Raw genomic sequence first — 22500 nt, 5'->3', positions numbered from 1 at the left:
GTTCTACTAACCTCCGTCCCTCCTCCACCAAATCCACCAAAGCCTCCGAAACCTCCTCCATGCTCGTCGCTATGACCTTCACCAACTTTTTCGTCCAGTTGTTTCTTAAACTCTAGTAGCCTTTCTCGTGTGTATTCAAGACGCCTGAAGATAAACGGGGAAAGGTACTTTATAAAACGCTTTTCGAACGTGAATGAGCGTTTGCTGTTATTTTTATACAAAACTTTCGCAGTCAAGTTCTCGCGCATTTCTTGTAACTTGAATTGCCATTTGCAATTTTGTTCTATTGCACGCGCAGTTGTTCTCGCAAACAGACATTTCTACGCATGCGCTAGAATAATCGTCAGCGTTTTCGTCATTAATGCGAGCCATGGTAACCACTAAAAACAATTAACGGAAACAAGAGAAAGCACAGCAGATAAACACCACGTTATTTTTCACTACAAGTCAAGTGTTAAAAAATGTCAGTCAAAAACCTCCCGGGAAGAGTTAAAGAACTGAGAGAGCTTATGGAATCCTGCCAAGAGAGAATGACAAATCTACTACAAGATTATCAGCTGAACGTTTTACAAACAGCTGCTGTTATCGCAGCTGCCAAGATAAGCGAAGAAAAGGCAGAGATTGAAAAAAAAAGACAATGCCTCCGTGAACAGATTGAAAAAGAGAAACAGCGAGGCCGAGAAACGGTTAGCAGAGTCTACAAAAGCGCGGGGGAAACTATCGAGAACTTGATAAATGATCACGAAAAAGAAATACAGAAAGCTATGGAACGGCAATACAGGGTGAGTATATCTCATGGCTTTCGACCATTTACAGAAGCACGAATCGTGAAGGCTAAGATCGCTAAGATGTATCAAACATGGCTTTGTTATATTCAAATCTCATTTTTCACTGACTGATAGGTGCTCTGATAAATCTTCATATCAAGTGAACTGGAGAGCAAATCCTGACGTCAAAGCGTACCATATATAATATGCGCTGTCGTTCTGCGCAGATTGAAGTGCACGAAGACAACCACAGACCACGGTTCAGAAAATAGTGCTGTCCTCTTTCATAATTTCTTCGAAATTTTTACATCATTCTTCACGTCTTTCAGTAATTGATAATTATCACTTTATTGTGCGTGGCATAAACAAGTACTTTTTTGCGATATGCTCCTGATGGGTTCTCTGATTTTCTTTAAAGGTAAACGCAGCAAATGTAAGAAACAAAACCGAAGACCAAAGGAATCAACACCTCGCTGTAGTGAAGAGAAAACGTTGCGCGTTTGAAGAATCAGAGGTATTTGACAACAAGAAAGAACGGAGCAAATGTGCGTTAAACGAAAAGGAAGAGAGTTTACAATGCACACATTGCGGGAAAGTAAGCCAGAGTATGTTCATTTGTACCCAGTGCCAAACCGCAATGTACTGCGACGAACAGTGTCAAGAAAGGGATTGGGAAAGACACCAACAACACTGCACCGAGGCTTGTAGTGAGAATTCGTTAGGCAGCCACCATGACTAATGGATTAGAGAATCTTTTATCTTTGTGAAAAATACCCTCAACTGACAGAAATGCACCAATCAACACTTAATTAATACGCCAAATTTAGCCAATAAAATGCTACTTTTAAATACGGTTTTAAGTTTTCACTTCACGGGAAAAAACAAGCTGCAACGAGTAACGAGTAAATGGCTCTTTATAAATTCTGGTTCAGAGGTTGGGTTTTTAGTTTAAAATTTCCTTATTTGGATGTTACGTAGCTCGTGGATTTTCCCGCGCTTGCAGCCTCGATCTTATTTTTGTCCATATTTGGGTATAAAATTGGTATCCTAAAATCCCCAGCTTTGTTCCAAGTAAAAGAGTTGCAAGTTACACGCTTCAAGGTCATATACTTCTGGTATTAGACCCTTCGCCCTCGGGAGCCACGGGTCAATAGCCCATTCGGCTTCATGGGCTATTGACCCGTGGCCCCCGAGGGCGAAGGGTCTAATTGTTAATTATCACACGTGTGGCAAGCAAACGTGAGGTAAAGGTGGCTGGACACAAGCCAAGTTCTTTCTGGAGGCATTTTTTGGACCTACACGGAGTCTTGTTCTGTAGTGCCCAGAATGTGACCACAACGTCGTTGCTTGAAAAAAAAAAACCATTGCAGAGAATGGATTAAAACTTACTTTTCAGGGCATTCATCAGGCAACATTTCGGGTATTTTCGGGATCGGCCGTTTAGAGTACGGGTCGATTTTACGCTGCACCTCCTCAAGCTTTGCAACGGTCTCTTTCATCTTAAGAAATAAAACACAAGTTTAGAGTCAACCATAAAGTCGGCGCATTGCTGCAGTAAGGAGAGCGTGAATTTTATAAAATACCACGACCAAGGAGGCCATTTTCGAAATATCAAATATTCAGCTTGATAGTGAGGCTGTGGGGACAAAAACAATAGAAACAGGTTGGAATATATTTAATATCTTTGTCCTCACTGCGTAACTATCAAGCTGAAGTTTAATATATCGAAAAAGGGCTATCAATTCAGTTGGCACCCCGTGTTCCCACAATAGCAGCTGGCCAATTTCTGCGGACCTCGACATGCACTGCGTGCATACTTGACAGAGACTGAGACCACCATACCTTTGTGAACAGTGTGCGACTTCTTCATTAGTCTCACAGTCCCCTTAAACAGGTGGTGTGAAACTTGGACTACCTGAGTTTACACTGTCCATATCTTTACCGAGAAGACCAAAAGGTCCAACTGGACTTGTCTTTGCTTACCTCTCTGATGATCTTAATTTTCTTTTCCCGCAGAGCTAAGAAGGACTGGTTGAACTCGAATTTGTACTGATGTATCTAACAAAAACAAACAGAGATGACACTGCACATATCACATCAGTCTCGTAGGAAGGGGTGGGGGGGCTTATCCATTTGCAGATGAAACTTTGAAGATTCCGAGTGTTGGTCCAACCGGTGTTTTGAACCCGCGATCTCCCGCATGAACTGAGTCCGATGTTCACCGACTTCGCCACCGGTTGTCAACCGTGCAAAGAATTTCAAACCTTGGACGTGTTAACAAAGCACTGCCCCCTGAACAGCCGTATTAGTACAACTTCTGGACACTTTTTTGGTTTCCTGTAAAGATACCTAAGGTTTACCAGTCGCTTCGTCAACTAGGGTTTATCAGTCGCCCATTATTGACATTCTCACCAAAAAGGAGCGCCGTAACAACCATTATTGACCCCCCGTGTTCCCCGCACGGTCAATACAAGCCTGCTAAATGATGTCCGTGCGAACATGTGACAAAAATTGGTCTGTACAATTTACCTGGTCAAGTAAGTTCAAAAGCTGGATTCTTTTCTTCTCCGCATTTACCCTCTGGCTCTCAGGAACCACGTAATCTTTAGCTGTTTTCAGTTTGTAGTCGCCCATGTTCTCTCGCGCTTCTTTTATTGCAGCAACGTCTTTTGGATCCTGATAATCCTCATCCGGTTTGTTCCGATATAACTCGTCCCACTGCCGGAAAAAAAAAACGCACAGACGCTTCTTATATGCGACTTTTGTCTCCTGTTTCTTTTGTTTATCAACTTCAAAGTAGTTATGGCGTCCTTAGCTTTCTAGTGCTGTTATACTTTTTGATGTTTCCTCTTCTTTCTTTTTTTTTCGTTTTGTGTAGGTCTGTGTGTGTGTGTGTATGTGTGGTACCTGATCTTAATAATCATAAAAAACCACTTACGTGTGGTTGCCCTATCTTTTTAGCTGTGTATGGTTGTTACGGGTAGCCCGAGCTCTCTATATATTTCATAAAATTTATCTTAAAGCGAGTTTCAATCGAGTGTCGTAAAACCAAAACAAAAGTAATTACTTTGGCCAATCAAAAAGGACGGAGACAATCCAGTAAACCAATCAAAACTCGAAGTAATTACACGTAGCCGACACAAAGCGCGAGGAAATGTGCACGCGCGAGTTTTGGTTTCACTTCTGATTGTTTGAAAAAGTGGCGCGAGAACTTTGAACCAATCACTAAGTGAAGTAATCATAAACCAAAGCAATTCGCTAATTACTTTCGACACTCAATTGAAAACCGCTCTATGTCATCACTTTTAAATTTTTATGTATGATTAAATTTCTTGTCGTTGTTTAAGGAGGCTCGAAATAGTTTCTCCTTTTTTCAATCAAATAAACATATTCTGTCCTTAGATACAGTTAGGGTAATCATATTAAGGCGAAATTTGGCCAGGGTATTAAATACCCATCGTAGATTTCTCACATTATATTTTCCTCCAAAATAACGTTACCATGGCAACGATATTAGGCTTTTCTTTGAGCCTTAAAATCAACTTATGTTGCCTTTTAACAAGAAACGGGACGGTGAAATTTTCCCATTTAATGTTACCAGATAATGTTAGAAATACTCTCTAAAATATTTAAAATTCAACAAAATCTGTACGTCAGTTTTTCAGAAAAATAAGTTTTTTTGAAATGTGCCTGTAATTATTTTTTTCACCTACAGAATTTTTTTAAATTTGAAAGACAAAAGTTTTAAATTAATCTAAGCTAACATGCAAAAAATGAAAAAAATTCACCGTCCGGAAGCAGAGATATAAACGAGTAAAGTTGCAAAATCAGGAAAAATGAGGGGGTTACAAGATCGGCATTTACGCATGCGTCACCCGCTCATTCGAGTGCACGCGCGAGTTGAGCTGAAGGTCAACACAAACGGATTTAAATGACCATTAAACCGTTTGTGTAGAATTTTCGTAGTTTTCATGAATAGGAGATGTCTATTTATATTCATGTCTATAGGAAGTAGAAGCAAGGAGAGCGAAATTAGCGGTATTTGCTTATTTCTTGTGACCCATTTGAATCACGAGCTGACGCGAGCAGCTCACGAATTGCGTGTGTGTGTACGCGCGCGCGCTCAGCTGAAAACCCTTTCGAGCCTCCTTAAATAGGGAGCTTAAACAGCAAAGTTTCTGAGACGCGGGCGGGAACCGGAGGCGAACGTTTAGCTTGCCAGGACAGTGGTCTCTTCCAGATTTTCAAACTAATCGTCTTTGCTTATGAAAAGACATTTAATAGTAAAAATATGGTAGTGTGGAGACAAGTTAAATACGAAAACAGCTCACTTCCGGTTGCCGTCCGGTGCACAAAAACGTCTCTTGCTTAAGCTCCCTCATCTAAAACCTCTCTCTTCATCTAGCATTCATTGTATGCCACAATACCTCAGCTTGTCTTGCAAGTCTCTTTTGCCTGCGTGCTTCAGCTTTCGCCAAAGCAGTAGCCACTTTACTTCCCAACTGACCCTGCGACAACGGAGCTTGCTGCTGTTGCTGTTGGTTTGTTTGCAGTTTATCTACAGTTCCGCGCTTTTTCATCTGCAAGATTTTAGCAACCACAATACGAGTTAGCTGGTTATCTGATGTGATCAAAAGGGATTCCGAGTGGCAGTAGTGGATAGCAAAATACCAATCCATACCAGTGCTGCTATTTTAGCGCCACCAACAAAACTTTTTCTCCCAGCACCTCCTCCGTCAGGTCCCTCTCCACCCCCTGCTCCCACGGCCTCCTGCAGAAGCTGGTAAAAGTCGTCTGGCTTTGATGCACGGAAAGTTGTCACCAGATGAGGAGAGAGAAAAGCGCGCAAAACGATCCGTTCACACTCGATGTTATCCTTGAATCTGTCGATACAAAACAGGCAAAGACACAATTATCACAAAACGCGAATGACAGACGATGGACCAACGCACTTTCCACAATCGAGTGTCGTAAAACCAAAACCAAAGTAATTACTTTGGCCAATCAAAAAGGACGGAGACAAGCCAGTAAACCGATCAAAACTCGAATTACACGTAGCCGACACAAAGCGCGGGAAAATTTGCACGCGCGAGCCACGATTGGTTTTGGTTTCACTTCTGATTGGTTGAGAAAGTAGCGCCAGAACTTTGAACCAATCACTGAATGAAGTAATGCAAAACCAAAGCAATTCGCTAATTACTTTGGACACTCAATCGAAAACCGCTCTATTGTCTAAAGCTGGTTGCGAATTGAAACATCCAATATAGAGCGAGGAAAACGGAATAAAATGCGGGAAAAGCGCATCACACTTCCTTTACCCATAAACTTAAAAGTATTAAAATTTTTCTGTTCACCGTTTCTGTAGTTTTTTAAGTCCGATGGTGTATTTCTCTGCTTGCCAAGCCATCTCCTTTCGAACAAGCTCAATCTGAAAACATCGCAAAAAATGAAAATGATAAACACATGATTTTGAAGTGAAATATTACATGCAAAAACACAAGACCTTTTTACCTTCTTACTGACTTCCACTTTCTGTTCTTTGATGAGATCAGGATCAATCTCAAATTCCTCAAAAAAGAATAAAAGTGAATTACTGTTAGATGAAAATACAGCAGGTATCAACACAGGCCAACCGACCGAACCCCAAGTTAACCAACACACAAAATTACATAAAATACGCGCGTGAGAAGTAAAGTTTAAACTCACATCGGGTGTAATTTGAACATGTTGTGGAAGCTTGTGATTCTTGTTCATCAACTCCTTGAATGCCCTTCTTAAGTTTCCTATCTTTCGGCGGATATTCTGAAACAGGGAACTAATCCTCATAAGATGTTTCTAATTAGTGCTTTCCTCATTTGGTAAGACTAGCTTCGTTTATAATAAAAGTTATTGACCCAGTGATTTATTTACTCGTTGAAACTAATGACGCTTAAATTGTTCAATTTTTGTAGTCTTGTTGACGTGGTTATTGAGATGACGGTCCATGTGCGCGCACAAGATGCAGTCATTTTTGTGACGTAAACAGTCACCGTGGCAACAGGAAATCCATGCGAAAACACCCTATATTTTGGCTTTAGTGGCTCATATCTGAAAAACGAGCTTGGTGACCCCAATTTTTTATTGCACAAAAGTGAATTTAGCAGGCCGAGATGAAACTCTCTGCAAAGTTTAAAAAAATTCTGTGGAGTGGATTCAGAGCTACATTAAATTTTCAATTATTTAAGGTGGCTCTGAATCCGTTCAACAGAATTTTTTTTAACTTTGCAGAAAGTTTCATTATGACATGCTGATTACATTTGAGAAATAAACAATGGGGGTCATCGAAATTGTTTATGAGATATGAGCATCTAAAGCCAAACTATGAGGTGTTTTTGCAGGGCTTTCCTGTTGCCACGGTGACTATTACGTCACAAAAATGACCGAATCTTTTCAGCAATAATTGGTGTTTGATATGTATGGGTTATTGACCAAGCGTGAGGTCAAGATGACTGGATATTGGCCAAGTTCTTTTTTTGCGTGTTTATGGACCTCGACTTCGTCTCGGTCCATAAACACGCAAAAAAAGAACGAGGCCAATATCCAGTCATCTTGACCGAACAATCTTGGCCAATAAAGGATTTATTATATGACTTAAAACACCAAAAAATGATCTTTGATCTTGCGGGACCAAGCGAGAAATCCCGAGCGGGCAGTATCGCTCCATCTTCCCCGCTCGGGTAGCCAATCAGAGCGCGCGATTTGGTTCATCTTGCCCGCTCACGGAGCTAGTCATATAATAAGATACCATAACATTGCTGTTAAGTGATAAAGTGTTGTAGTCTCAGTCATTCTAACAAGAACGTTTCTTTCGAGTGAAACTGGTTTGAGCCCCCTTAATAGGGTTTGACGTGGAAAGCTACACCCATGCAAAAAGGACCAAAGCGATGAAAAACAAACTATCCCTTGCCTGTTTTTTGTCCTCAGCCAGTTTCACCATCCGATCGTGTTCAGCTTTCTGTTTTTCAAGTTCAATGCTGTAATGGTTTGGATCATCAATGTCGTCGATCTTCTGCACAATCTCTTCACCTTCTTCACCGATCAATTTCTAAAACGGGAAGTAAATCACAAATGCTCAGGACAATTGCTTCGGAAGGGCATCACGCATTGTGTCCTTTTCATTTTCAACGAGAGTGTCCGCAAACTTTCGTGAAGCTAACAACGCTAAGCTGTGAAGAGAACGCTCTTCGGTGGTGACTCGCGGGGACGCTCGGCAAAAATCCGATATGTTTTCGGCAGGAGTCAAGGCTACGGCCGGCTTCCGGTTACTAGTTCGGATGCTCTACAACACTGAGTTATAGGAGCGTCATGGGAGCTTGGTCATTACACTAGGTTTAGGTAACAGGTGTCACGCTATACTGCTAGCTCTGAAATAGTCGAAATGATGCATTCGCACTAAACATGCATTGTTAAAAATCAGATGCCAAATATTAACCCCAGTAAATGAGGCTAGTAATTTGGTAAACAAGAACTAGTTTACAAGGTCACTATCGTATCTTTTGAGCACAGGAGTCAAAGATATTTTTTTATGCATGCTTTAGGAAGAAAAGAAAAAGACTCGTATATTTTCTCACCTTTGGCGATGGGATGGACACCCTGTGAGCAACTTTAAGACCCTTCACCGCCTGATCCATGAATTTAAAAACAAAGAAGTTGCCATCCATTCCGGCAGTGAAGATATATTTATCATCAAAACTGGTCTTAATGTGCTTGATGCCGCCATGTTGGTTGTCGTGCACATTCAAAGCCCAATAAGAGCTTAAATGTTCCAAGCCGAGTTTACCATCCAGAGGGTGAATACGAACCACTCCATTGTCCATTCCAAGAAGAAGGAATTTGCCCGAGTGACTGTGATGGGAATCAAGTGTCAGTGAATTAATAATAGCTTTATATAGTCAGCCAGTTAAGCCGGTCTATCTTAAACATCATGAAAGTTAAGTCTAGTATTCGCAGCATAAGGTATAGAAACGGAAGAAGGAACATGTGATGCTCTCCTTGTAATGTGCAAGGCAAAATGAATCACTTCTCCGACCTAATTACATAAAAATGACCGTTCTTGAGCAAATTAAGTGCGATTAAGCACCCAGCGTTAAATACAAAACTAGGAAGCTCTATTGGCTTCTTGGGCCGTGTATAATGAACAAACAATTAAAAAACACCCACTTAGACGAGACACCAGAACAAGTTCTCTTTTGATTCGTCGAGTCATCTTTTTTTCTTCTGATTGATCATGAGATAACTTTGATAGTATTTTCTTTTCCATCATTCCAGTAACCCAATAAAAGCCGGTACTCTCACCTAAAGCATACGGATCTTATTGGTTTATCGTCGCTGTTGTCGACAGGAATGGATCTCACAGGTTCATCTCTAGTGTCTTCTTGTCCTGGAGCCGGTGCAGGTTTTTTGCCCTCATCAAACTCACATTCATACAGATAACCAGCATCCCAACCGTCCTGAAAAGGAAGAAATTAAAAACGGGTGAATAAGAGTGATGGAAGCAAGCGACGTTGGAGAGAGAGAAATGATCACTTCTCTCTTCCGTAATATGTACTATGGTGCTTCCAGTATTGCGATTGGTAGTACTCATTTTTCAAAAGTACTCTTAATCCGATCCGATCTTGGAGTCGTGGCATTCCACTTTGGAATGCGACACTGTAAAGGAGAGGAAACCGCTTCCTCGCGCTTACATACTGTTAATTTAAAGTTAAATGACGAAAGCTTGTAGCGCGAGCAATAACGATCGTCGTAGCTCTGATAAAGGAGGGCACAAGCCACGGAAAATTTAGCTATCAAAAAAACATATCGGATTAAGAGTACTTTTGAAAAAAATGTACTATGTTTTGAGCAAAATGATAACAGGTGCTTTGCAAACCAAATAATGAAAGATCTCAACGGTATTGACTAAAGAATATCTTTTTCAAGCCAAAAGGCGGCGCTGTTCTTTCATGTTATAGCAAGAATCAGTGGACCTTGTTCACATACCATAGACACCCAGAACTTGTCAGTATTGCCATAGTAAAACCCTTTGATGATCCGTCCCGGTTCACGGTGTTGTTCTTCCTCGGTCACTTCCTCCTCCTTCTGTTCTTCCTCCCCTTCTTCACCGACTTTTTTCTCTTCTTCTTCTTGTTCTTCCTCTTCATCCTCCAACCCTCGCGCTCGCCGCCGAGCGCGTTCCTCTTCCTTTTTCTTCCGCATCTCCTCCTCCTCTTTGGCTTTCCGTGCTTCTTCTTCGGCTTTCTGTGAAAACAAAAAAGCCCTCTGCACTCAGTGAATCGCAATTTTTCTTTTCGTCACTTAAATACAGACATCAAGGCGGAGGAGCAGCTGATATACAAAAGGGAAACTGGACTTGAAAATAATGAACGCAAGTCGCTTCCGACTGTAATGCGGATAGAGGAATGGACTAAAGTAACACTAAATTGCTTTCTTTAGTTCAAAAGCCAAGAATTTTTTTTTAAATCTTTCTTCTCTATACCGTTTCCTTCTCCAGCTCCAAGCGTATTGTAGCAGGAACATCTGTATGGGATATGACAACTAGCACTCTTATATTTTGAGCGTCCCAACCAGTTATTTTAGAACGCTATTTCTCGCACAAATTAAACAGTTAATAGAGAGATTTAGTATCCCCCAACTAGTGGACTAATCCAAATCCTGCATTTTGATTGGCTACGCTACTAGAGGACTATTATCAATAGTCCTCGAGTAGCGAAAAGCGTGACGCTTTCTTTCGTTTTATTCCCAAATAAATATTTCTTTAACTTGCATTTGCTAACTTTATTATAGCTTTTTCTGCCCGACTAGTTGGGTGATACTAAAACAATTAGACCCCTCGCCCTCAAGGGCCACGGATCAATAGCCCATGAGGCTTCGCCTCATGGGCTATTGACCCGTAGCCCTTGCGGGCTACGGGTCTAATTGTTAATTAGAGGTTGTAATGTATCCGGATATTTTTGAATCCACAACTTTTCATTTGCGGGTTCGCCTTCCGTCCCCACGGCCAGCGAATCCGGTATGCGAATCCATTCTCCAGAGTAGAAAGTTTTGAATCGTGCAAAGAATTTGGAATCGTGTGGACAGTCGAATCCGGATATTTTCAAAGCCGATGATGTAACAGACTCAACATGGCGTATAAACGAAATGCTATCGCCTCTCGAACGCCTGATGGCGCATGTTCTGTTGACAAGTAACAAGGAAGTCCTGGATACTATAACGAATCCGGATTGGAAGACCTTAGACAGCACCCGTTTGTGTAAAACGCGAAAGGCAAAAGTGACCACGTGACCATGATTTTCCCGCCTTTTTTCGCGTTTGCCGTTTCTATGTGAAAAAAAGGCATTTTCGCGTTTGCCGTATCCGTGAAATTTTCTTCTCGTTTTCCTTCCACATGACAAGTTGCTTGTGGAAAAAAAGGACCCCAAAACCATTTTCCGGTAAGTCAAACAAGGAAAAATTACGTTTCATGGTTATAGATCGTTCATACCTGACTCCTTACAGCAATAATTTTATTCACTGCTCTGTCGAAACTTGCAAAATTTAACAGGTAAGGAATTTCCTTTTATATAGCGTCTTTTTGTACAAACAAAGTTTAATAAAGACTCCGAGTTTTTGTTTTTGTTTTTTTTTGTTAACTAAATATTCCGAGTTGCCGTAGGTGAAACGTAGAACGGCAAGCCGACGTTTGCCAAGTAGACTGAAGCTCAGCCCACGTACAATCGCTAAGGTGGAAGGCATGGTTTATGACCAGGTTCTAAATACTGAGAAGGTTTACGAAAACAATAACGCACAAGGGAAATGTGCCATTTGTAATCTCCAGAGTCGTGAGCTCCTGACTCTACTGGGAACATTGTCCTTTTCGATTTCCCCCACTCGGCAGTGTCCCTTTGACTTATGGCTGTTTTTGCTTTGGTGGCCTCACACACCTCAAGCCTTTTTAGAGACATTACGCCAAGCCGGCCACTTTTGCTGGAAAAAACATACTCACAGAGAACAGCCACAAAATCGGGAACTTCATCCCCTACTCTTCTCGAATAGTGTGTGGGTTCTTTAACGTCGCACAGAGAACTTATAAACATGGAAGATCGGGGCCTAATTGCTTCATAGTCCTTATCCGAGAAGACCTTATGCTTCACTTCACCCTGACCCACCACCACAGGTCCTCTAAGGAATCGATTACTGAGTCATTTTCAATTAGCTCAGCGAGAAACACGAGAGCAGGTGCTCTTCTACATGTATACTATTATATCGTGTGAATGTACTAACTCTAAGTTTTTCCTTGACGCTGGTAAAATGATACTCCTTCGTTTTTAGATTCGTAAGGGGGAGGTGGTACGTCTTGCTTGTGTCGTATTTTCCTGGAGCTGGAGCCTCAACATGAAGCACGGTTCCATCTCTGCAGCCAACAAGTATGCTATGTGGATCCTGGTGAAAAAAAAAAACAACTACAGTAATCATTGATCAAGGTTGATTCCAGAGGAAAATGTTCTGCTGTCAGCTCATCACATGATTCCAGAATACTAGAATTTATTTTCCAGCCTTTTTGGGGCTATAGAAGCATAATACCTGACACACATATTAATAAGACAAAATAAATAATTCCAATCTGAATACCCTCTTTTCCTTAAATAAGAACATCTAATTTTGGACCTGAGGCTGAACGTACAAGTTTATCTATTTTTGCGAGGTGAGGCTAAAAACGTTCTTAAGATGTTCTTAAATTGACATCAGACTTTGTTTCACCTGATGACTTTGATGGTGTTGATGTTATTTTGGAACGATTATAAATAATTAATTATTGCAAACTGAGATGTGTATCATGCCAAAAAAACATTGTTATATTATACAAAATATGCCCTTAAGTATTTGGGTTAATTAACATTTATTTACCTTTATTATATGGCTTGTGTTTGTAGCCGATATAACGCACACTCTGATTGGCTAATTGTGACTGAATTGTAGGGCATTATTCTCCCATAATGCCCACGGGCCGATTACGGGCTTGCAAAAACAAAGCAAAATAAAAATGTTCTTAATCGGCTCTAAGCCTAAGGAAAATTCTTAATACGTTCTTAAAATGTTGGTTGGTCACATCCTCAAAGTTCTCATGAAAAAGGTTGTTATATAAAAAAAGAGTACCAAATATTGTAACTGGTACCTAATACGGTTATGAATAACACGGCAGCTGCACAAATACTTCTACACAGTTCAACACTTTACCTTGCCTTTCTTTGTCCATTCCAATGAAATCACAGGAGCAGCAGTTTCAATAAAACCAATTGGTTTGTATATCTCACCAACAGTAAAGAAAAACACTGTGCAGTCATCACTCTAAAATGCAAGACAATCATGGCTGTTAACTATGACACAAAAATGCATTCTAAAACAGCACCTTTGGGTGTCAAAATCAGCAAATCAAAAATTATTAAAAAGGAGAAACCTACTCCAGTGGCCAAAAGTTCTCCTTGTTGGTCAATGGTGAGGACATTAACTGATTTTGTGTGAGGTTTGAAAACGTGTTCCAGATTCAACTCGTGCTTCAGTTTGGTTTTCTTGGTCCTGAGCTGGGAGGGGTCAACCTTGTTTAGTGCAAGTAAGCGCACAACACCATCATCAAAGCCAGCCAGAAGTTTGGTTCCCCTGGAATCAATCTGCAAAACAAAGGCTACTTATTGGTGGTAGCAAAACGTGTACCATGAAATCAAAGGTGTAAAAATTTAGGTAAGGTCAATATAATTTATTGAAAAAGGCTAATGAAACACTAAGACAACAATGGACTGTTCCAGTTAGCAATAATAATGATAAACAATAACCCTAACCCTAACCCTCTTATGGGTTAATGATTTTGGCTTTGAGAAAGTCTCAGCAGTATTTATTCACTTTCCAACAAAGTGACCCTGAGGCCCAATTCACAAACTTAAAGATGTCATAAATTATGTGAGTTGAGTTTTGCTGGTTCTTGAACCAGTGTGCACAGAGTTCTCCTCCAGCAAAATGTCATTACAGCTGATTCTATCTGATTGGCTGTAAGCTGTGCTCCAACATCGTGCATAATCTGTACAGCATCTTGTTGTTTGTTTGTTTATTTACTTGTTTGAGCAGGTTGAAGTTTTGGCAGCCATTCAGCTGATGTGGAACTGCTAATTTACCCACACACCCATACACTCACAAAGGACAGCCACAACACCAGGAACTTCATCCCCTAAATATGTACTCTTCTTGAATACTGTGTGGGTCTTTAATGTCCCACAGGAAACTTATGAACATGGAAGATATTTTTGTGATGGGGCTTACGGTTTATAGTCCTTATCCAAGAAGACTTGAAAGCGACTAACCATTTCAGAGTGTAATTACAAAGACAGCACTTTCTCCTCGGTTAGTCAAACTCGTGACCTCCTGCATGAAAGTCTGGTGCTCAACTAACTGAGCCACCGGTGCATGGTGAGGTGCAAGAGGTGCATCACATTATGCTTTCAGTCTGACCATGGTGCAAATTGCTACCACTACAAAATTAAATAATTATTGTTTATTATTATTATTGCTAACTGGAACAGTCCATTGCTGTCTTAGTGTTTCATTAGCCTTTTTCAATAATATGGCATAACCCTGAACATGATGACACCACACATGCATGGATTAAGATGCATAGTTCCTTCATCTCACCTTTTTAGGAACCCATAATAAACTTGATCCACCTGCATTGTACTTTGCACGGCACATTGGTGTTTTGGAAACATAGTCATAAACACGAACGGTACCTGGAAAACATGACATTTGTATTTTTTAAAGTTTACCTCAATAAATGAACTGTTTCCTTCCTAAGAGGGCCCCTTATGGATTTTCCTTGGTCTGAGGCCAGATGATTTTATTCACAACCAGGGAACCCCTCAGGAGTGACAGGGTTAATGAGAGGCTACAGAATAGTCTTTACTTGGAACACTTTCCAGATCAAAGGTCAGAAAACGAAACACATCAGGTTAGGTAACAAATACATAAAGTTTAATTTTCTCCTAAAATGCAACCTGGACACATTGTGCACAGTGGTAAGCTCAATAGCGACCTCCAGATTGAAGGACAAGAATGAGTATGAATACAAGTCTCTACGCTTAGAACGCACATTAGGTTTAAAGAATGAAAATTTTTTAAGTGTGTGTGCTCAGAACTGAGACCTTGTTCTTATAGTCATTCACGTTGTACTTCAATCTGAAGATCATTAATGCCCAGGGTGCACCCAAGTGCGGATTCCTATCTGACACTACCTTATTGCATTTTTTTTTCATCAATTAATCAGACATCCAATAAAGTATTGTTCACACAGTCTACGCTCTTTTCCTGAGAGAGTATTCCTCCCCTCCAAAGTTTTTAAGCACATTTTACACTCTTTCAACTCTTATACAAGTAAAACAGAAAAATTGTATGCTTGAATACCAACTTTTATGTTCCATATCATACACTGATCACATGTATTGGTAACCTGGGTTGGGTACAACATAACAAGATCGGCAATTGAAAAGTGTCACTATCCACTTACGATCAACTCCTGTTGTGGCCACAAAATGAGCAACAGGTGATGTATCCAAGCCTGTGATTGGTCCAGCATGGTAGGAGAACATCCTTTCAGGGACATGGCTCTGAAAAATCCAAAGAAAATCCAAACGTTCTTGGATTGCCCTCATGATGCATCCTCATTAAGAAAATGCTGAACATCCTACTTACAGTATGTGTGAATGAAAGGTCTAACTTCCATATACCACCAGCAGCATCCTGAAATATTTGAAAAATTTATGTTATTTCAGCGTCTTTTATAAAAGAGGAAAAATATAAACATGCTGCATTTTATGTCTCACCTGTGCATACCAGATGGGGGCTTCAGTGTTCACAGCTTTAACCATGGACATAAGTTTGACATCTGTGCCGACCTGTGTCCAGTGCAACAAAACCAAGTGTTAAAGGTAATAAATACCACCTATCTCTTTGGTTCAACTGTTCTTACCTGTAAAATTATCATTATTATTGTCTACAGATGTAAGTAAATTGTCATAGTTTTACGGAGGCAGTGTGGCCCAGTGGTTAGGGCGCTTGCCTTGATATCCGAAGATCCTGGGTTCAAGACCCGCTCTGACCACTCATTGAATTTGATCCTGGTGGTCCCTGGTTCAACTTCCCCGCTGCACTTGTAAATAGCCAACTGGTTTGCCTCCGGCCAGTTGGGATTCTTAACAGTTGTTGTTTCGTTGTGTTTCAATGGCCCTGAAAAGCCCCTATGGGGAGTGGTCAATTAAGTATGTATTTATGTATGTATGTATGTATGTATGTATGTATGTATAGTTCAGTCACACTTTCTTGAAGCTTCCAAAAAGGCACATACTTTAAACAAATTATTTATTTATTTTTGGTGTCCATCTATGCAGTGTATTTCAGAAGTTCAGGTGTCATGAGTACCAATCAGAGATGAAAACACTGTACCTCCCTCCTATCTTTGAGTCACTATTGAACAGTGCAGGAAAAAATAACCTTTAATGTAACAACAGGGTCTACAGGCAAGTACAGGAATGCTTGACATTTGAGGTAAATGGGACAAACAAATCTCTGACCTTCAGCTCATACATGGGGTCCATTTCAAACAACTGTCCTTCTTCAGTAGTGTCTGCATTGTCAATACTCTCAAAATCCCAAACTTTCACAAAGCCATCAGCGCCAATAGTCATAAGCTCCCCTTCATCCATGAAGAACTGTTCTATCATTCCAACATGACATGGCTTTCTGCCTTTCTTGGAAATCTCCACTTTTATCAAGCCACCATCCCAGAGCAACATGTTCCCCCATTCAGAGCCTGATAATACCTTGCCATCTGGTAGCTCAACAAAACCTGCGAATGGTAATGAGATCAATAAGAGGGCACAAGCTGCTCTTTATTTTACCACGTGGAAGTATGCATCAGTATGTACCTGTAACCTGCGATCAGGCGTACTTTTCTAGACAGGGCAGAAAAGGTACACTTGATACAATTTCTTAACTAGTCGTCTGTCGCCCACCTGTCAAGACTGATGTTATCATGTGTCATGCTATAAATGTGAGCCAATCAGATTTTACCGGAAATCACCTGCATGTTGCGATTTAAGGAAAGATGCCCCGAAAACAAAATCGAAATCTAGCTGGAACGTCTTTGAAGCCAGACTTTATCCAAACAATCAAAGATATTTCTGCAAATCCAGCTTGACAGTTGGTGTGGTTTCTCTGTTCAAACCATTAAGGAACAAAGAATTTCAAGGTAAAATTGGAGAAAAAGGCAGAAACTTCAAGTTATCATCAGGCGCAATCAACAGTACAATTAACATTATTTAAACTTGATTATTAGCCAATAAAAGATGCTAATATCACTGTAATATGTGAAAAATGTCCAGTTTTCCAGCAGCAGCAACTCAACTATCATTTTGTAAGAAATGTCACTAAACCATTGTTCAGCGCTTCCGTAAAAAATGTTGAATTTCCCTGTCAAACTCGGCTGATTCCCCGAATGTGGCAGCACTAAAGTTCTATTGGGGTCTTTTTGGAACTTGTTGCTTCCAAATATATTCCAAAGAATTTTAACCACAACTACAAACGTTTTGTGGAAGTGCAAGGAGGCATTTTTTTCTAACACTATTGCCAAATACCACAGGAAGTACAACTTTTACATCTTCTTTCAGAGAAACCATTCTTCAGATGCATTCTCTCTGGCCTTCTTTTAAAAATTTTGAAAAAAAAAAAATCTGAAGTCAAGCTAGGCAACAGCAGCTGTAAACAGAGCCTAAACATAATTCCTATTCAAATCCTTCTCAACAGCAACAATTTGGTCAGCTGTTAACTTATTTTTTTTAGCAATTATGTAACCAATCGGAGAGAGGCTCCAAGAGAGGTTCCAAGAGCTCTATTGTTTTTCAGCCAATCAGAGTAGTCTTAAGATTCTGGACTACTGGCAGACGACTCGTTAAGTAATTGTATCAGGTGTACCTTTTCCGCCCTGTCTAAAGAAACATATGCCTGATCGCAGGTTAACCGGTATGTAGAATACTGGACATCACATCTGAAAAATGCTTGTTCATTAAGTCTCTCATCAAACCCCCTTCCCCCTCCCCTCCAAATATTATTTAAATTACAAGTAATTAGCTAATAATGATAGAAACACATACAGCTGTACTTCTGCATCTTACCCTAACTGGATTTGAATTATTATCATTATTACTACTAGCTAAAATAAGCAATGAATTTTAAGATGAATACTGACCTTCTATGTCTGACAGCTCTTTAGCACCAAACTTTCCAATTTGTCCCTGTAGTTTCAAACCAGTGAATGTGTTTGCCATGGTCCAGAATCTGATGACAGGCATATAAACATTTTTATTAGTCACTACTATACAGTCTTACAGTTCTTTCCATTCTTTACAACAGCTACATTTTACTTAAGTCCCTCTGCCTTATTATCACGCTGAGGCCAAGTTGCAGTTGTTCAAAGCAAAACAAAACAATAATATATATTCATGAATAATATATATTCATTGGGGAGCAGGGGTGGCGCAGTGGTGAGGGGACTCGCCTCCCACCAACATGGCCTGGATTCAATTCCTGGTCGAAAGTCCTGATAACTTTTCGCGCCTGAAAAGCCATTTGCGAAACTTGTTTTGGAAAGCTCGTCTTTTAACATGTTTCAAGGGTAACAAAAAGAAAAACTACTGTGAAGTTTGATAACTTAAATCCTCTCCGAACGTTCTTGCGATACAAAGGGAATTGTGACACCTAAGAATGGCCCGTAAAGTTTCGGGACTTTCAAGAAACAGGCCCCTTAACGTCATATGTGGGTTGAGTTTGTTGTTGGTTCTCTCCTTGCTCCGAGAGATTATTATTGTTGCCGTACAACCACAATGCACACTGTCTTTACGATGTTCCTACACGTTAGACTACAAGCAGTCCCTGGGCGAGGAAAATGGCAGTGCAAAATCTGGGCATTAGGAGGAACATGCAAAAGGAGGGACTACCATACACTCTTCCTAGCACCCAAATTTCGCGAAGCCATTTTCCATGCCCCGGTGTTTTTGTGCCTCACACTTGACAAACTAAGCATCAAAGGAAGAAGCCACCTGATCTCCCCCTTGAAATCAAGGTCAACACATTTAAGACAAATTTAACTCCTCGTTCAGAAAGAGGGTAGAGGGAAGAGTAGAGTGTCTCTCATCATGCCTCACATTGGACAACTCCTCTGCCTCATACCTTATATGACCAGAACCACTGGTGCACAAATGACCCTCGTCCTCAGGAGAAAATGCTACTTTGTAGATGTCCTGAGAAAATGCCTTGGATCTTAAAATGACTTGCTCATTTTTCCAGTCCCAAACTGTGAGCATGTAGTCTGGTGCACTGCCTACAGATGCAAGCTTATCACCCTTGGGTGAGAAATCTAAATTGGCATAAGCCTCTTCAGTCCCTTCCCGCAGAATACGGTGAAGCTTAAGAGATGGGAACTCAAAGATATTGACGTTTGGTTTGATGCCTTTTTCTGCCACAGCAAAATACTTCCTGCTTGGATGTACCTGCAAGTTAAAAAGGCAACTAATTAAAGATTATTAAAGTCATGGCTCAGGGTGAAAGCTAAAGTGACACTCACCGCGATTGCTCCGATGCCACCTCCGCCTGTTGTTCGAATGTGTGTCTGGTCTTGTGTTTTGAGATTGAGAATTTCTGCCGTATTTCCAGCAGAGAATAAGACAGAACTCTCATCCAGGACATGAAGGTTTGAACGTTTTGTGCATTCATAACCAAAAGAGTGGCTTTAAGAAGAAGTAGAGTCAAGGAATAAATTTATTTATATACTAGTTGCATGCAATAAGACAATGGGTTCCTAATCAGGCATGGAAGAATAATATTTATTGTTTATTTCCCTGGTTGATTTTCTCAGAATTATCATACCTACATTATTGAACAGTACAAAACACAAACAAGAGGAAGAACATTGCAAGAAAAAGCAGTTATACAGGTATTTAATATTTCATTTGATAAAGGATACTGAAATGACAACAACTGTGACGGGATCTCTTCAGTTGTAAATGCTCTTGAGACAAGATCATCAAATTCATAATAGAAGTCATCTGGAAGAATTCTTTCTGTTTCTTCATCGTCTTGTAATTAAAGTTAAAAAGTATCAGACCAGCCACATTAGTAATATTAACCCATTGACTCCTGGGGGTTCCCCATTGACGAGTAAAATCATCTGGCGTTAGACAGAGTAAGATATAAAGTATGGCTGGTTTAGGCCGGTTTAGAGGTGAATGGCTTAATCAATACACCTTATTCCAAAATGGCCGCTGATTTATGTGGATACAAATTGGCCCTTGTTGCCTCGTTCAAGATAATAGGGCTAATTTGATAATAAGATAAGATAATAGGGCTAATTTGAATAAAAACAAAAGAATATTTAAATGGCGGCCATTTTGGAATAAGGTGTATATTAATCTTGAGAAAACACAATGCAGGTTTTGCTGAAAGTAGGTTGCAGCAAAGTAGGCAAACTAATCGCAACAAGTAACGTGACGCAAAACTTTCACCATTACACAAGGAATACTTCATAGAGATAAGCCACATTAAAACTCATTCTGTGTGTTTTGTGTGCCACGTGATGGATCAGACAAAGCATTTTCTTGTGAACAATAATTATTGCATTTTTTTTGTATAATAATCCCAAGCCTGTGATCACAAAATCTAGGCTTTTCCACATGTGTACAATAATTATTGTAACAAAATGCATCAGTTTTCAATCAAGCTCTTTAGGGTATGAAAAAGAGAAAGCAAAAAAGGACCAATAACTTATGGTAATGGTTCTGAAAGGCAAAGAATTGGAAACGTTTTGATTCTTTGTGGCCCAAAACCTTACCTGATATATCTTGTTTAGTTCTGGTGGTTGGTGGTTCATCAAGAGCTTTCCCTGATTCTTCTCCTTCTTTGTCTTTCCTTTCCTTTACATCACCTTCTTGATCTGTACCCTCCTTTGTTGAGTCATCCATCGTTTTCTTTTGTTCATTGTCATCGTATAATTTTTCCTGACCTGCACGTGATACAACATCGCCCTTTGAACTTTCTTGACTGGATGATCCCTCGTTTTGACCTTTGTCATCAATTCCTTGGTCTGTCTGCTGCCTTGACTTCTTACTTTCGTACACTTCCTTTGTTTCACCTAAATCAGCTTCTGGTCCTTTTTCACTGTCAGGTTCTTTCACTTTTCCTTGGTCCTTAGCAGTTTTCTCTTCCTTAAAACCACCCTTTCCTTGTGTTGCTTTCTGTGGGTCTTCCTGTTCAGAAAATGTGATGTCATCTCCACCTACTTGATCTGAACTACTGGCCTTTTTGATGTCACCTTTAGTAGTACTTGCAGGTTCCCCTTTGCTATCATCTGTTCTGTCTTCATTACTTTTGGAGTCCTGTTTATAAGAAGAAGAATCAGAGCTTTGTTTAGAATCACAACCCTCACCCTGAAATCCTACGCTTTCATTCACAGGCGGTGACACCTCATAGTGTGTTTTATCATCATCTTGTGTCTGTCTTGAGTCAGAGTCATTTTCCTTACTTAACATTTGTTTCGAGATGACATCACCAGATTTATCATCAACTGCTGCAAGCATTTCTGTATCGCTATGGGGATCTTTCCCTTGTTTTACTGAATTACCAACCACAGGTAATGTTTGCGAGGCACCCTCACTTATATTTCTTAAAGGACTCGTTTTTGTATCAGCCATGCTAATTGAAACGTCACCCTTTTTTTCTTCAGACTGAGAATTCTCTCCCCCAAAATTTAATGTTTTTTTGCCGCTAACAACTGCAGTTTGGTCCTTGGTAGCCAACTGTTCACCAACAGGCTTATTAGATGACTTGTATTTCCTGTTATCTTCCTCAAAGTCTTCCTTTTTTCTGAACAATGTTGTTGTTTCATCAGCCAGGCTACCTAAGACTTCACCCTTCCTTTCTTCTGGTGAAGAATCAACTCCTCTAAGTTGACTTTTTCCATCAACAAATCCAGTACCATCTATATTTGCCGACTCTGTGGTGGGTCTGTCCTTACGAATTTCCACAATCGGTTGCGTACTTCCTGATTTAGGTCTAGATCCACTGTGTCCTCGAGAAGAAGGTCTACTACTTGACTGTCTTTGTTCTTGTCTTGTTTCTCCCATCCCTGACCCTGGTCTGGATGTAGACTTTCCAGACCCCGGTCTGCTGCTAGGTTTTTGATGACCTTTCTCTCCTCCAACGTATCCTTTGAACTCCGATCCAGCTCTTGGGGCTCCTGAGCTAGGTCTCGAACCTTGTAATACTCCCTTCTGTCCTTCATTTGCTTGGTCTGTGGGTATTGAGCCATCGTTGGATATTTTACGCGAAGTACTCGGGCCTGCTTTTTCGTCTTGGCTTGGCTGCAATGCATGTCCTTTAGTAACAATGTTTTCATTCACCTCAAAACCTTTGTGATTACCTTCGTCCGTAGAAACATCAAATCCTTGTTTGTTTTCTTCATTTTCAGGCCTACTAAGGGTTATATCATGTACGTTTCCGACAGAACCCTCTGAAATGTAGTCGTTTTGATTCGCTAAAAAATTCTGAACGGAACTTCCATTTTCCTTGTTTTCGTCGACGCCTGTGTTAACATCGTTGTCTTTCTCGGAGACCAAAACATCCGATTTGG

At 40.4% G+C, this 22500-nt stretch overlaps 2 protein-coding genes across 3 annotated transcripts in view; one reads left to right on the top strand and one right to left on the bottom strand.

The window, feature by feature from the left end:
• The window catches only part of LOC137982286 (cilia- and flagella-associated protein 44-like), a 31089-nt gene that overhangs the window by 7910 nt on the left and 679 nt on the right, over positions 1–22500 (bottom strand). The window contains exons 2-27 of one of the 2 annotated variants that reach the window (XM_068829364.1): positions 20704–21247; positions 19840–19951; positions 19441–19603; positions 19047–19366; positions 18067–18155; positions 16394–16668; positions 15647–15718; positions 15516–15563; positions 15331–15430; positions 14463–14557; positions 13244–13450; positions 13020–13130; positions 12066–12224; positions 9786–10043; positions 9102–9256; positions 8378–8651; positions 7714–7851; positions 6474–6569; positions 6279–6335; positions 6122–6195; positions 5449–5650; positions 5195–5347; positions 3297–3485; positions 2751–2825; positions 2157–2266; positions 12–144 (exon numbers count right to left, since the gene is read on the bottom strand). In XM_068829364.1, the coding sequence (XP_068685465.1) occupies positions 12–144; positions 2157–2266; positions 2751–2825; positions 3297–3485; positions 5195–5347; positions 5449–5650; positions 6122–6195; positions 6279–6335; positions 6474–6569; positions 7714–7851; positions 8378–8651; positions 9102–9256; positions 9786–10043; positions 12066–12224; positions 13020–13130; positions 13244–13450; positions 14463–14557; positions 15331–15430; positions 15516–15563; positions 15647–15718; positions 16394–16668; positions 18067–18155; positions 19047–19366; positions 19441–19603; positions 19840–19951; positions 20704–21247 (4209 nt within the window). Of the gene's footprint in view, positions 1–11; positions 145–2156; positions 2267–2750; positions 2826–3296; positions 3486–5194; positions 5348–5448; positions 5651–6121; positions 6196–6278; positions 6336–6473; positions 6570–7713; positions 7852–8377; positions 8652–9101; positions 9257–9785; positions 10044–12065; positions 12225–13019; positions 13131–13243; positions 13451–14462; positions 14558–15330; positions 15431–15515; positions 15564–15646; positions 15719–16393; positions 16669–18066; positions 18156–19046; positions 19367–19440; positions 19604–19839; positions 19952–20703 lie in introns of both variants that reach the window. The other variant, XM_068829363.1, reaches the window with a different exon arrangement.
• LOC137983455 (protein CBFA2T2-like) lies at positions 462–1506 on the top strand. The gene is made up of 2 exons (XM_068830636.1): positions 462–782; positions 1186–1506. The coding sequence occupies exons 1-2, from the start codon at positions 462–464 to the stop codon at positions 1504–1506; spliced, it is 642 nt and encodes a 213-aa protein (XP_068686737.1).

Source organism: Montipora foliosa, chromosome 13, assembly GCF_036669935.1.
Source record: "Montipora foliosa isolate CH-2021 chromosome 13, ASM3666993v2, whole genome shotgun sequence".
In the NCBI taxonomy this organism is placed as follows: domain Eukaryota; kingdom Metazoa; phylum Cnidaria; class Anthozoa; order Scleractinia; family Acroporidae; genus Montipora; species Montipora foliosa.
Note: the sequence above shows the minus strand (reverse complement) of the source record. Positions and strands in the feature narration are given on the sequence as shown.

Excerpts from the sequence above, each read along its gene's own strand:
- LOC137983455 (XM_068830636.1), top strand. The coding sequence starts at position 462 with ATGTCAGTCAAAAACCTCCCGGGAAGAGTTAAAGAACTGAGAGAGCTT. Across the intron at positions 783-1,185 it reads CTATGGAACGGCAATACAGG|GTAAACGCAGCAAATGTAAG; the intron begins GTGAGTATATCT and ends TTTTCTTTAAAG.